Raw genomic sequence first — 16,196 nt, forward strand, 5'->3', positions numbered from 1 at the left:
AACGAATTGATATTTCCAAACGCAATATTGAGAAAACGAAATGCAGAAAATCGAGATAAGCTCAAAATGTGTGTTTGAAACCAGTAAAGGAGTACGCAGGTGCACTTTAATGCCACTGTGCACAAGCAGGGCAGGGACGGGCAATGATAGACTACGAGCTTCTCGCACTCCTATGTACATCTTTTGAGCACAAGTTTGATAGCAAGCAAGTGCTTTGCATGAAACAAAGCGGCCATCAATATTACTCTCATGTAGTTTATCTAAATATTGATCCTTAGGAACACCCCTCTTCAAGAATTCCTCCTCATTATCATTTCTGTTTCAATGTTATTTTTTTTTTTAGTACCTTCGTTTCTTTTTCTTGTCTCTTTTTTTTTTTGGGGGGGGGGATTGCCATAAGATTATGATACAGAGCACTTCTTGTTAAAAAAAAACAAAAACGGCTTGTCTCCATTATACATTGGCAATCTATACGCCAGTCCCATCAGTTTATTGTAATACCGTATGTCCCAACAAAAATTACAACGGGAGCTCCGCAGTGATATCTTTAAAAATAGTGAATCAATCTAAATACAAATTCTTCATGGGTATGAAACTATAACTCATTGCCCTCATCTTACAGAAAACCCCACTCGATTTGCTTCAGTGGTCAAAGAGAAATGAGGAATTTTGTAGAGGATGTCAGGAATCTCTTCCCTCCAAGTTTTGTCTATTGTATTCACACACAAGAGTATCATAGTGCTAAACTTATCAGACTCATGACATTTTTTACAACAATCCACATTTCTTTGTGACCGCTTAACCAAATTAAATGGGGTTTTCTGCGTGTTTTATCGTCAGTGCAACGGATTCTTCCTTCTGACGGACCGACATCAAAGTTTCTCGTTCTCCTCCGTTTCATCTTCAACGATACCTTGGTATTTCGTATATGAAACTTGCTATATATCATCAGTACTTCCATTTCATGTCAGGAAATTTCACTCTTTTAATGTTGGGTGGTAAGTTTTTAGCAGTCTCCTCCATTAAAAAAAAAAAAAATCTGACTCGTATTGTCATAAAAGTCACTGTCCTTAGTTCACAATATTTTCCTTGTACTTATTTTGTATAACTATGTTTATTTAAATATCTCATTGCAATTGTGTAGTTTTATTGTTAATGAAATACATGAAATAAAATAAATGAAATGTAAAATGAATAAAAATTAGTATTGATTACGCTTGTGATTGTGCAATACACTAACAGTCAACAATGAGGGCAATAACGCGTTTTATGCAATGCAATAACTAAGGAGTTCACGATTTAGCGCATGTCTCATTTTGATCTTTAGCTAAAATGGAAAGGTCTTATGATGAATTAGCATTCTTTGTTGAAGCATGTTTTCTTTGTAATCACTGTAAATGCATGGAGCGTTTTTGTTGAACATTTTTTGATGTATCATTGAAACTAGTGTCAAACACAAAACTAAAAATACAGATCATCACTTATTTGAGGATTCCTTACGTTTTAAAGTCAATGGCAAAAGCACAAAATAATATTCTCCTCTGACCTTTATTTTGCACGTGCACAAATCACAACTGTGAACTCCTTTATTCCTGCAGTGCTGTACGTTAAATATTGTATATCAAAACTCACGTCGGAATGGAACGAATGATTTTTCTGTTTATTTTTTTTTATTCCGTTTTATCTTAACAGGGTAGCCCTTTCAGTTAAACAAAACAAAAACAAAAAACTGATTTACAAAGAGGCCCCTGCATAAAAACAAGACAAAAAACATACAAAGTTGCATACAAAAGTACAGTAAATGAAACAACAACAACAACACATGGCTTATAAAATGTATATATTATGCATTATATAAAATGCTAAATTACAGTCAAAAAGTATTTCACAATGACTGATTCGTTCGGATAGACTCAAATATCAGATTCAACAATTTTATATTCTAATAGGCACAAGGGCTTGCTGTTTTTAAAATTTAAGTCAAATTTTCACACAACCACTGACGGATTAGATACATATCTTTGAAAACACTTTTGTAATTACTAAGCGTTGAGATTAGCAATATCAACGCTATAGGCCCCAATCTATGTATTTTGGGGGTGATGATTGTTTTTCAGAAGACTTTTTAATCCGAAAATGAAAAATGGTTGATTGTTCCGAAACGCACAAATTCCCTTTACTTCGATGTTCGTTGATCCGGAAATGAAATCGGGTTCGTTAATCCAAAAGTTTGTGGCGTTATTCCGAAGGTTCGTTAATCCGGAAATGTGATAAGGTTCCTTATTCCGCTATCATTACTATTTTTCTCCATCAGATCAGAAACTTTCTACACCAAGATCCTGCAAGTGGCATTTAATACCTAACAATCAGTGTTATATCAATATGCTGCACAAAAGACACCACAAAGTGAGCCTAGGTTGAATGTCTCTCTGTAATGCCTTTTGTTATTATTATCTTAGTAACATGGAAATATGCAAGTTATGCTCTGTCTAGGAAAAGAATGCATTCCAATGTATTTTGTTCATTATAATCAGTACTGTCGCAATGACTAACAAATGACGTCACCGACAGACATAGTTTTGGAAGTTTCCTTTTTTTTTGGGGGGGGGCATATACCACTTTATCGAATCTATGTGAAGAAAAATAGTGAGAAAATATTATTGCTACAGTATCACAAGGCTCGTATTAAGATATTCATTTGACTACATAAAGTGATGTTGACGGTATTATGAATCAACATCGAAGTTATAATGCATTTGCATTGCAGAGTCCCTTTTAGGTAAAATTCCACATCATTTTCACATTGCCTAGATCCCATCAAAACTCAGAAACTTTTTTTTTGTGTGTGTGTGTCTGTTCGCTGTGTATGTGTGTGTGCGCGCGCGCGCGCGTGTGTGTGAGTGTGTGTGTGTGCGTGTGTACCTACTATATTGTCTGTTTAATCATACTCGTCTGGCGCGGATATTCCCTAAAATGCGATGCCTTTCATGCATCAAGGCACAGGTTACGTCTGACTAATATCCCATTCTCACTTTGGCCATGCAGGCACATGATTTTCGCAAACACGACTCATTAAGACAATCAAAACAAAAGGGCGAAACTTCCGCAAACTGATGGGGCTGGTTCGTCCGTGTGGCAGGGTAGTTTCGCCCTGTTGGGAGAACAAGGATACATCCAACATTTAAGACAAATTGTATATAGAGAAACGTGAGCCAAAGAAATAACATTTGACAAGGGACTGGAACAAATAGGCTTAACCAAGTTGTACAACATGCTATTATATAATGTAGGTGACATGTAGACGGATTAACTCGTCCAGACTCAAAACGGTGGAGAGAAAACAAGCTTGGAAACAACAATATATTCGTCTAAGAGTAGCCAGATTTGATCAAACATTTCCAGCATAGTACGGAGAGCGGTGATAAGCTGTATAATAGGTGCTGTGCTCATAAGAAGTGATTCTAGTGACTAATGACTTCAATCACAACATAGCCACGACTATCATTCTTGACTGTCTGTTCCAAATGGTATTGTTTAGGGCATGGTAAATTCAAAAATTTGTCTAATTAAATTCTCAAGTCTCTAAGATTAACTGTTTTACGCAATTGGCAACACCTCTTCAATTATTTTGAATGAAATGTGCTTTAATCATGCTACTGCTAGAGTGGAATATCAAGAGAGTTAAATAAACATTTAGACCTAAACTAAACTGTCAATATTTTGTGACCACGAGTACAAAAATGTAATTGTTTAAAATTCATAACACTTGCATTTCATTCGATGGTTTCTCACGAAAAAGAATATGTAAAATTCCATTGAGAATTGGTAATTTTAGGAAGAATAATTTGTTTAGTAACTCATGAAAGAAAAACAAATTAGAAACACCGTGTTTATGATAACATTGAATGACTAGCAATTAGTGAACATTAAAAAAAGTTAAATCGTTAATAAGTAAAAAGGTGATCAATCAAATCAGCTGCCGTCCCTATGAAAAGGATGAACGGGTAGAAAGAAATTCGAGAAAATACTGAAGCAATAGCTCCTTAACAGGATTGTTACATCTGGATGTTTTCTAAATTACGCTATATACAATATTGTATTTCCCATCAGTAGCACTTGAGCAACTAATACTTCAAGGGGAAAGAGGTTGCCATTAATAATCATTGACCCAAAACACTATTTCTTATGATATTTCGTCTCCAAATAAAAGGAGAGCTGTGAAGTGTTGCCGTAACTGCCTCTTACACTGTTAATGTTTGAATGAAAAAATTTGAAATGTTAGAATGCTTTTCCTTTCTTACTTTAAAGGACAAGTTCACCTTCATAGACATGTGGCTTGAGTGAATGCAGCAATATTAGTAGAACACATCAGTTAGAGTTTGAGGAAAATCGGACAATCCGTTCAAAAGTTATGAATTTTTGAAGTTTCTGCTCAGTCACGGCTGGATGAGAAGACTATTATAGCTTGTGATGTCATATGAGTACAACTATATAAAGAAAGTATAAAGAAAATTCAAGATATTCTCACTTTTCTCACATAATAAAAGAACACTCGACTTCTCTCTTTCACAAGTCAGGGGGAATAATATTACCCCTAACATAAGTCAGTAACAAGTTGAAGAAATGTGCACTTATTTTTAAAAAGTCAGTTTTGTGAAATTCTCTTTTTATTTTCCTTATATCGTTGTACGCATGTGACATCATACACTGTAGTAGTCTTCTCCTCCAACAGTGACTGCACAGATATTTCAAAAATTCATAACTTTTGAACGAATTGTCGGATTTTCCCCAAACTTTCACTGATGTGTTCTACTAATATTGTTGCCTTCACTCAATTCACATGTATATGAAGGTGGACTTGTCCTTTAAGTCCGACTTTTATACAACAATAATACGTGTTTGGAATTGCACATTACGCATCTTATACACGGCGAGACAGCTTATTTCATGATATTCCTGTGTTGTATGACCCTCAATGGTGTTCTTGGTAGTTTGCTTTGGATCTTGATTAAGAACTTTAATGAATATGTTTGACGATGGTTATCATATAGGATCAAGAATGCTGAAAACTGGATTGCTTCTTCATTTAACCATAACGAATCCGAACGATGCCATATCGCAGCTGTTTATAGGACATTGACAAATGGCAATAGGGTCCTACTCCTCAAGTGCCATGCATTCTCACAGTGACTTGTACTGTGTCGCTCCCAAAAACTCAAAACAGCCACAGGAACCACAAACCTATATTTTTGTTGAGATACTGCGCAAAGTTCAGGCTTTGGTTTGGCTTTAATGGCGTCAAGACAAAAGGTCTTAAGTAGATCTGCTGTGTTCAACTGATATTGCACGCACAGATACGCAAACAATTTGTATGTCAAGAAGTCTACGTGCTCATTTTGGTGCGGGGGAATTCCCAAGCACTTCGATGCTTCCATTGCAGCTGGTATTGTATAACTCGCACACAAACAAATTGTATCAATATCTGTGAGAGACTGTCACGGTATTGTCTGGATATTAACTTCCTAAGGAACCTGCTACAGTATTCCATAGTACTATACTACAGTGTCCGAAAGACATTTTTGAGGGAACGGTAAGAATGCATTATCTAAGAGCTCCATTCTTCAATAGTTAAGTTTGATTTAACTTTTGATTAAAAAAAAAAATCTTTTTAACGAGTAGACCCCTTTGTTTTGGGGTGTACCCTATACCCCCTATTATACCAAAGATAACAACAAGAACTTGAAATGTACCACAGTTTGTAAGATATAACGCGCTGTTTTATTGTTTTGACGAAGACGCCCTATAACTTGGATGGAAACATTGATACCACGTTGCAAAATCTTCGTGTAAGTAATCAGCGGAAATGAGACTGAAGTCTATTCTTAAAAATATAATACAACGCAATAGAAAGTTGTTTAAAATGCTTGTTGTATTCAAAAACTATAAATGTCTTTATAACCCTGCGCTAGTTCTGAAGCATTACATTGCTATTTTACCTCGTGTGCAGAGGGTTGAAGAAAATAATAGACTTTTGTCCCCTTGATCACTGAGGGTTGCTCCGATATATAGCAGGGCATTCCTAACCCCTCGGTCGATATGTGTGTTAAAACAAAAGAAAGCTCTCATTGACTCAAAAATATTGCACGGAGTTAGAATTGCTCAACATCAGGCTTCTTAATTTTTACAGTTTACACCCAATTTTATACTTAAATGAGGATCAGTGGGGAAAATGTCTTACTCGCAGGTATGTTTACGAGTGTCGTGATCAAGACTGGAATCGCGAACTAAGTCTGCTTCGTCACTGTATAATCGCGTCTTTGCTGAAAAGTCGTCAGAATTTGGGCGCCATGGCAGAGTTGGAAGAGTTGGAAGAGTACAGCCAGTATTCTGATGCGATCAGAGAAGTGATGGATTCGGAGGGTGTATTTCCCGACGATATTCCCAAGAGGACAGCGAGGCAGGGGGTCCGTGGATACGCAGTGGTCCATTGCAGCCACTGCGAGTGGTCATGGAGTAGCTACAGATCTCATGTCGTCATTAATTTAAGGAAACAGAGGGTGGTTAGGGTAAGTGGCAAAAATCTAAAAACCTGTACTGTTGAAATGCTTTCCATGGTTCATGAGATCAGTTCATTCATTTTTTATGACGTTAATGGATTTTGCGAATTTTTTACGTAAGAATCCCACTGTCTTGTTGAACTGCGGGAGGATGGAATAAACATGTCGCAATATTGCTCTGGTATTCAGCAAGTGTATTGGCAGCACAACAGATCATTTTGTTTAATACAACGTATTTTCATACACGCACCCACACAAAATCAGTAAAACAATGTAATCAAGGTGAATACTATAAACCGAAGTACACTGAATGTTGTGACTTTAATGATAAATTTTAGATAAGTGATTAGGTATCATTGGCTGAGTTTGCAATCAGCATAGTCAAACATTCATGACAATACGACGACTCATAAAGCTTGCATCACCTTCCTATCTAGCCTTTATCCAAGGCTTGCTATCTAGCGTGTATAGCTAAACGAAAGTGCAAACTCACGCCTTTTTCACTCAGAATCTCATAAAACAGCAAGAGAATTAAAACAGAGAATTTGAGAGTTTCCTAAGTTTTCATAAAATAAAAAAGCACCAAGATCGACAATAAAAAGAGGAGACGATAACATGTACCTCATTACTTCCCATTGGTTGTTATGCAAAGTGTCATAAAATCCCGTGCTTTGTTAATCTACAATTTTCCATCCTGAATGAACACTGCTCGTTTATTACGACACTATACGAACAAATCGAGGAGAAGAACACATCCCATATCTCTACACGTGTAAGTGTTTCTGACATCAAAGATAAAAGAATACCAGTAATGAGGACTGGTCAGTGTAATGCTTAACATGTAACAGGAATCGCCAACCAAAACAATAGTGGAACGAGCCAAAGCGGTAGTGGTATTAGAGAGGCGATAAAAGTCGCATGGCCATACAAATTTACACTATGATACATGTATTGATATTTTTTTAGTCATCCGACACCGTCAGTTATTAACATTGTTGCTCCCATGTGGAAACTGTGTAATAATCTTATTCGTTAATTTATGTGAGCTCCACTATGGGGATTTTGGTTATTATGAGCTCCTTCTCGGAGACGTTTCATTAGCATGAGTTCAAATATCAATTTTTTATATTGTTTATTTTGATATCGATATTGGCTGAGGTAATTCATTTTCAAGCCTTATCTTTGATAAAATAACAAACAAGAGTGTTATTACAGGTATCCACCTGTCACGTAATAATGGAGGTAGGCTGTCATTCTCTCGAATTTACACTTGTGTTTCTTTTGCAGATTTGGAAGCAAAAGTGCAAGAAATGCGATACGGAAAATGTGATGACCTTTAGAGATATAGACTTCCGGCCACTCGTCGAAAAGGCCTTAGGGCAGTAAGTTTATAACGTTGTTGATAATTATTTGGCACATATTATATTGAAACATCGTGATATCCAAGCGCTATTACAGCAATCCCTAGAACTGGCAAAATGTTGTCGGGTCAGCACTCTTTATTTTCTTACAGCTAAGTGTCTAAAGATAAACAGTTGATAACTCTTCCCGAGGCCGAGACCTTACTCGATTTCGTCGCTCATGTTTTACTGACAGTATCCTGTGGAATTATCTGCCCACAAAAACTAAAATATTTCAACAAGTTGAATCAATAACAGATTTACACATGCGAAGAATGCGCAAATTACGCAGAATTTCTTACACAACATAGGAACAATCATTTGACATTATAGATAGTTAAATGAGTTGTACTATAGGCATAATTCTAAGGGAGAATTACGAAGCTTTCTAATATTCGTCTTATATTCACGATATGTAGTTGCTTTGAATGTGTATCAATATTGTTGTTGATTTGGTTTTACCTCTAAACACGATACTTGTATCAGCTTATATCAATGAACACACAGCGGTTTAGCGCAATCAGTACCTAACCCTTGCACTTGGCCCGCTTGCACATAAAAACATGTACATGCATCCCACAGTTTGCCCTCACTTCTCACGCCTCTTTCCCGTCAATGTACAGAGAGAAAAAATTCCGGAATCCGACGCTAAGTCACGTTGTCAATGACGTCGACGATGGCGGACATCGAGGTGGACCTCCGCATGAGAGTCGTCTCTGTGAGAAGTGTGGATACGGCAAAACTCAGTGCTGGATTTAAACCTTCAAGTATAGCTTCAAGACAGTGAGGCTTTGAAGGATATGGACATTCGGGGAGAATACAAAACAATGGTTATTATCTTGTGTAGAAATTTGACTGTCTTGACACCAAAGAGCTTATAATGAATTTAGGTACTACGAAAAATCTCTTTGCTTGACATCACTTTAACCTATATGCACATCATAATCCAAGAATGTGTGTTTTTTCCCTGTAAGCTTTGCAGAAATTGCATCCGAGCATTGAAGCACATAAGCATTCCTGTCTTTTGATTATTAGTAGGAACAGAGTATATAGTCCATGGGCCAGGCCAGATATTGGTACCATCTGAGGTGGCAAAACCTTTTTGGTGTCATTTTGTTTGTCGGGCATAGATATGCTTATCAAGCTATGATAGCATTTCCAAATGAGTAGCTTAGTCATAGTAAATGAATTTTTAACCAATTTGGTCTCCTGGTTATATCCCTATACTTCTGAATCGAAACTAACCGCCATACAAAGAAGAGCACAGTCTTCTGTATGTTCCATAGAGCTGTAAAATGCAGCTCTATGGTATGTTCACAGGTGTTCTGTTGTAAACGCGGTGCGCTTAGTCTTTATTCAAGGCAGCGAAGGGAATATCCAAAGGTTATGATGTCCACAGCGCTTAGTCTTTATTCTAGACGGCGAAGGGAATATCCAAAGCGTATGATACAGTGTATATCCTTTTATCTAAAAACAACAACAACAACAAAAGCAATTCCTAGTGAATTTTACCGTATTTTTCAATCATTTATCATTTTCCGGTGAAAACGCTACGGTGAAAATGCTGATACCACGCCAATGTCGCTTTATTTCCCTCCAACAATATAAGATAATGCAAAAACAATGTACCGGTACACTACGATACATTATAATGAATGATATTGTAAATGAACAGAGTGATTTTTGTTTAAAACTGATGTATTTGTTGATAGGATAGTATAAAAACAGTATAGATAATCCCTTTTATGAGGAACTTTAGATATGATAACGGTACATTGGTCTAGATAAAGAACTAAGCGCACCGCGTGACAGCTGTGGACATCATAACCCTTTGGATATTCCCTTCGCTGCCTTGAATAAAGACTAAGCGCACCGCGTTTACAACAGAACACCTGTGGACATACAGAAGGCAGTGCTCTTCTTTGTATAGCGGTTTAGTTTCGATTCAGAAGTATAGGGATATAAATACGAGACCAAATTGGTTAAAAATTCATTTATTATGACTAAGCTACTCATTTGGAAATGCTATCATAGCTTGATAAGCATATCTATGCCCGACAAACAAAATGACACCAAAAAGGTTGTGCCACCTCAGATGGTACCAACAACCCATTTTTCGGGTCTTGGCCCATGGACTAATAGGCCCAATTATGGTGTGGACCCTTTTGATGCAAACTTTTCTAACAGCCTAAGCTTTTCAGCTTTTTACGTAGGATAATACCAAAACTAAATGTCTTACCTCCTTTTTTTCTTTCCATATAAAAATCGAAACAACGCAAAACAAGCCGCCAACAAGCCACATAAATCCTATATAACTGGGCTCTTACATTTTCAAGAAACACCACCTTTTTCCATTTACTGATACGAAACTTTCATTTTTAATCATGTTTTGTAATTTAAAGCAACCATTAATAATTTAAGTCTTTCAAAAAAGTAGCTGCTGATAGGATGGGTGTCATATTCTATCTACAATGTTTGCCTTGATAGTATTCAAATAATCACTTTCCTCTCTATTACACAGTTACGCTTATAGCTTGATTCGTTCTTCAAATATGACATCACAAACAATCTTTTCAAGCAGCAACAGCTGCACAAAAACGTTCAAAAATATCCATAACTTTTTAAGGGATTGTCTGATTTTTCCTCAAACTTTCACCTGTGTGTTATACTAATATTGCTGCATTCACTCAGTCCACACATAATGTTCGGGCGAACTGGTTCTTTTATGAGTGAATGGACAAAGACTCTCTACTAGCTCTAAACCCCTTCTTTTGATTTCTTCTGATAGCAGAGAAAAAAAGGTTATAGCTGTATTCAGCTTTGTCAACTGAAAGGACAATCTCACACCATGGTTTAGATACGGCCTATGTCCACTCCTCCACGTTGACAATGAATTGCTTACCCGACTGAAATTTTACATTCAGTAGGTCTGTCTAAAGACCGTCGAACATTTTCCTATTGTCACATTGGAGCAGAGGTGGAAAGGCGTTTCCATGGTTCGAATTCATAGTACAGTATCCATGTTGGGCATGGATGTCAAATATAGGATGTCAAGTATACCTCATATCAAGGTCGGAGAGTGACGAGTTAAGTGTTACTGAAAAAAATAGAAGTACATTGTAGGTATTTTAAGGTAACCATTTAACATGAATATCGCATGTCATGTGAAAAATCATGTTTATGCCTCATTTCAATATTATGGTTAGACACAGTGAACTTTAATACAAAGTGTAGTCACAGCACTTGGTTTTTCAAGCCCTTTATCATACCTGTCAATATTGACACACCTATCATTGCATGTAATTGTTCTGGTAGTTATCAAATAAATTTATTTCAGTTTATACTGGTTTTTTTTTCTTATTCAAAGTGACAATAAGTTGCTTTTCAAGCCCTTTTTTTGTACCTTCTTATTTTCATGAATCTATTGTTATCTACATTCGTTTTGATATTTTATTTCATTGTTTTATTGGAATATTTTTCTCTTTTTTTAGAAGCTTTAAAATTTGATGATTTTGTTTGCCCGAACTGGCCACCAAGAAAATAAAGTGAGTTTCGAGCCTGCATATGTATATATATATATATATATATATATATATATATATATATGTATATATATATATATATATATATATATATATATATGTATATATATATATATATATATATATATATTAGAGAAAGTGAGAGGTAGAGAGAGAGAGAGAGAGAGAGAGAGAGAGAGAGAGATTTTGATGGGAGATAAGCAGCAGTATACTAAGGCCAATGTTTGGTTCAATTGTTCTACATTACTAACTTTTCTGGTAAGGCTCTTATAAAGATTGTCCGCGGACGTTCAGGAATCTATCATTAGCTCTATATACTAAAGAACGTCAATCTTATTATAGCCGAATGCAAACCCCCTTGCAAGCAATACCTGTGCTGTTTCAGTTGTAGAAGGTCTGCTGCATTAAAATGTCCCAACCCTAAAGTTCCCAAGTTCAATTCAATCAAGTTCTCATTTTCCATCCAACAAGAATAAGAAACAAAAAATAGTTAAATATAAAGCATGCATAAAACAATCACATCGTTTGATTAATTTCAATCACGGAAAAAGAAATGCAAAACGAAAGTGAATCGCATGTTATAGTATATAATAAGATATGAATATGCATGCTTGGAAGGATAACAATACAGTATGTATGGAGTTCGAGATTACAATCTGAAAGAAGGCTTATTTCAGCACTGACAAAAAAAAAATGATGCTGTCCTTGATACTCTTAACAGTAGGTTCAAATCCTGCCTAAAATGTATACTTGGAGATCTTTTTTTTTCCACAATGTCCCTGTTGTCTCAGGTGCATGAATATTAGTATCTTTTAGTAGGAATGACAGGGCCATCTGAACAACTAGTGCCAGCAATGAAGAGGCAACTCTGTGTAAGAAGACCATAAGCTGATAAATTGACATCAGTGTCATTGTAAATGTACTTATTGTGATTGTTATTGTTATTATCATCGTCATTATGATCATCATTATTAAGATATCAGGGAAATGTATATCTACGCATAGATGAGTCTTATTCTTCGTGATTGTGACCAACATACTGCATTGAGCTCGATTTGTTCTCCATTTAAGCTCAACTTTCAAAATAAAAATGTTTACGCAATTCATATTATTCCTTTAATTACCTTGTGAACAAAATCTGGTCGTTACCATGGAAACTGATTCCATTCAATTAATGATGATACCCGCCAGGTTCATTGCCTCTTTCACTACCTCACGTTGCTCCATCGCAGATCCGCGCAGCGACAGTGCAATAATTTAATGACACTATGATATAATTTTTCTGACATATTACGTTTGCACAAACAATCAAATACTTCGCCACGGAAATGTAATCTAACTTTATCTCCTCAACAGAAATGTGTTATGTAGCATTAGCATACAAAAATAGATTCAATTCCAGTATAACACTTCCGAAATATTCAATAATCATACTTTACTATAATGTCAAACACAACAAGGTGGTTATATGAGGTGGTGGCTCCATGTTATAACATGGAAAGGTCTTGTGATGAAGCATTCTTTGTTGAAGCATATCAATGTAAATGCATGTAATTGATGAATCACTGAAACATGTGTCAAACACAAAACTAAAACTCCAGATCACCTCTTGTTTGAGGATTCCTTACGCTTTAAAGCGATGGTGCAGTATTGGTGGAGATGAAAATTGGGCTTTTAACTTTTTGCGAGATACCAAGAAATCTCTTATGAAATAATACAGAGCATACCATTTTAAGAGGAATTCAAAGTTTATTTGATTAAAATCGGCTTTGGAATGACTGAAACATCCAAAAACAAAGTAAAACAAAGCGATCGTAATAAAGTGTGGGTCCCACACTTATAGGATCGCTCTGTTTTAGATATCTCAGCCATTTCAAAACTAATTTTCATCAAATAAACATTGAATTCCTCATGGAATTACATGCTCTTTCATATTTTATAAGAGGTTTCTCATTATCTCACAAAAAAATGTTAGAAACCTGAAATTAGGTCTCAACCAAAACTATACGATCCCTTTAAAGTCAATGGTAAAAGCACAAAATAATATTCTCATAAAGTTTGACCTTTATTTTGTGCGTGCACAAGTCACAACTGTGAACTCCCTTATTCCTGCAGTGCTCTACGTTGAATAAATAGCAAAACTCCCATCTGAAATGACCGAATGATCATGATGATTCGTTTGATAGGCTCAAGTATTACATACAACAATTTCATATTTTGATTAGCACGAGGGCTACCTGTTTTTACAGTTAAGTCAAATTTTCACACACCACTGACGCATTTGTAAGCACTTTTGTAATTCATAAGCGATGAGGTTAGCAATATTAAAGCTTTGGGCCCCGATCTATGTACATGTATTTTGAGGGTGATGTTCGGTTTTTCCGAAGACTCTTTCATCCGGAAATGAAATTGGGTTCATTAATCCGAACGATTGTGGCGTTATTCCACAGGTTCGTTATTCCAAAAATGTAACAAGGTTCGTTATTTCGTTATCATTACTAGTTTTTTTTCCCAATCAGATCAGATTATTCAATGCTTTCTTACTAAAAGATATTACACGAATAATTTATGAGTTGTGAGTGCATAAGGGCACGAATATCGCACGAGGCGCGAGATAAGCCACTGGTCTATTCAACAAGGCGCGTAGCGCCGCGTTGAATAGACCAGTGGCGAATCTCGCGCCGAGTTGGGTATTACGTGCCCCAATGCACGAACAAAATCATAAATTATTCGTTTTATACAACACCTTGTCCACAATCACAGTACTAAATTAGTGACCGCCAACTCAGGAAGGCCCAAAAATAAATATAACAATTACGCCGAGAATTGTAAATCACCCTGTGTACTGCTTTCAAACACTCGTCACGATTCGACCACACAGTCACAGGAATCACAAACTCCGCAGGGTCTATACCCATTCTACATTATACAACACCTCAAAATGATGTCGAATTGTGATTGGCCAAGAACATGTCACATGACATTCAATAGAAAATACCCACCCGTAGCAAAGCGCCAGCAAACTACTAGTACTAGTACATTGTACGTGCTGGCCGGCTGCGCTGCGCTGCCGGTAAGTCTCACATAATAGCCGGGTTCACACGTACAAAATAGCGGGATGACGATCGCGATGCAAATCTCGAGATTTGTATCCCGCTAATTGGTGTACGTGTGAACCCGGCTACAAGTACCAGGCGCGGCGGAGTACTGCAACGTTAACGTGTACGCGCAGCTATACTTTACCTAGCTAGTTGCATGTATCGCGGCCTTTACGCCTACTCATACTGCTGTGTTTTTACTTTTGACTCTGATCTGCTACGCGGACCACAGTGATCCCAAAATCAAGACTTCATTTCAAGTTGAGAAACCGTAATTTGATTATTTTTCTGTGTTTTTATGCAAAATCATTTTTGGAAATAGACAAAGCAGTAGGTATAAAGGCCGCAATACATGCAACTAGCTAGGTAAAGTAGCTGCGCGTACACGTTAACGTTGCAGTACTCCGCCGCGCCTCTTCTGTGAGACTTACCGGCAGCGCAGCGCAGCCGGCCAGCACGTACAATGTAGTTTGCTGGCGCTTTGCTAGTGTAAGCCACAGAACTCTGTGAGCGGCCATGCATTAGTAGTCCCCCGCGAAGCCGTGCTATAGTACCTTCGAGCCGTGCAATTTAGGCCCATGCCAGGGGCCTATTGTATGGCTGTCACTCTCAATGAGTTTGATAGGTATTTTCTATTGAATGTCATGTGACATGTTCTTGGCCAATCATAATTCGACATCAATCTGAGGTGTTGTATAAATATATATTCACAATCCCAATGAGTGATTCGTAATTTTGACCAAAAAAAAAAAAGTTTGTTTAGTAATCAGTGGAAGAGAAATATAAATAGAAACTAACACCAGATGATTAACAGTTCCTGTAGCAATTAGTAAACAAGACAAATATATATTTTCCTTCTTTAGATAGCGGAAAATAAGTACAAAGGTGCTCAGTCAAATCAGTTGCGGTCCCTAATACGAGAATCAAGAAGAACAAAATTCGAGAAAATACGGCAGCAATAGCTCCATAGCAGGGTTGTTACATCTGGATATATCTATAGATTTATTTCATATGTTATTACCTAGTAGGAGGTGAGTACGATACTTCAAGGGGGAAAAGTTGGAGTTAATGAATCATTGATCAGAAACATTATTTTTGTATGTTTTTCTAAACTAAAGGAGAGTTGTGAAGTGATATCGTCACTTTCTCTTCTAGTTTGCCTGTGTTAAGTGAAAACATGAATAATTTGAACGTTCTTTCGCATTGCACATTGGGCATCATACACCCGACGAGACAACTCATTTCATGATATAAGGCTATCTGACCCGAAATTACTGTTCTGTTTCTTTGCTTTCCATTTAGATTGAGAACTGTAATGAATTGGCTCGATGACTCAGCAACTGTTTGTGGGACATTGACAACAAACACTGCTATGCATTCTTGCAATGATTCAAGGTGCTCCCATTAATTCTGAACAGCCACTGGAACCACACAGGAACCACAAACCTACAAAAAATTATTTAACTAATGTGCACGCACAACAATTAACTACGTCAAGCAGCCGACGCGCTATTTTTGTATACGGGGGAATTCCCAAGCAATTCGATGCTTTCATTGTAACTGCTATTGTTACTCGCGTACACGTCATAAACAAATGAT

The 16,196-nt window shown here is 36.8% G+C and overlaps 1 protein-coding gene across 1 annotated transcript; it reads left to right on the plus strand.

Moving 5' to 3' along the window:
* Positions 1-5,498: 5,498 nt before the first annotated feature.
* Positions 5,499-9,012, plus strand: LOC139713809 (uncharacterized). The gene is made up of 4 exons (XM_071625516.1): positions 5,499-5,590; positions 6,245-6,566; positions 7,845-7,939; positions 8,581-9,012. The coding sequence occupies exons 2-4, from the start codon at positions 6,348-6,350 to the stop codon at positions 8,714-8,716; spliced, it is 450 nt and encodes a 149-aa protein (XP_071481617.1). The 5' UTR covers positions 5,499-5,590; positions 6,245-6,347; the 3' UTR covers positions 8,717-9,012.
* Positions 9,013-16,196: the final 7,184 nt, after the last annotated feature.

This window comes from Diadema antillarum, unplaced genomic scaffold, assembly GCF_040938485.1.
Source record: "Diadema antillarum isolate AM-2024a unplaced genomic scaffold, OU_Dant_1.0 scf00000044, whole genome shotgun sequence".
In the NCBI taxonomy this organism is placed as follows: domain Eukaryota; kingdom Metazoa; phylum Echinodermata; class Echinoidea; order Diadematoida; family Diadematidae; genus Diadema; species Diadema antillarum.

Excerpts from the sequence above, each read along its gene's own strand:
- LOC139713809 (XM_071625516.1), top strand. The coding sequence starts at position 6,348 with ATGGCAGAGTTGGAAGAGTTGGAAGAGTACAGCCAGTATTCTGATGCG. Across the intron at positions 6,567-7,844 it reads GGAAACAGAGGGTGGTTAGG|ATTTGGAAGCAAAAGTGCAA; the intron begins GTAAGTGGCAAA and ends TTTCTTTTGCAG. Across the intron at positions 7,940-8,580 it reads GTCGAAAAGGCCTTAGGGCA|AGAGAAAAAATTCCGGAATC; the intron begins GTAAGTTTATAA and ends GTCAATGTACAG.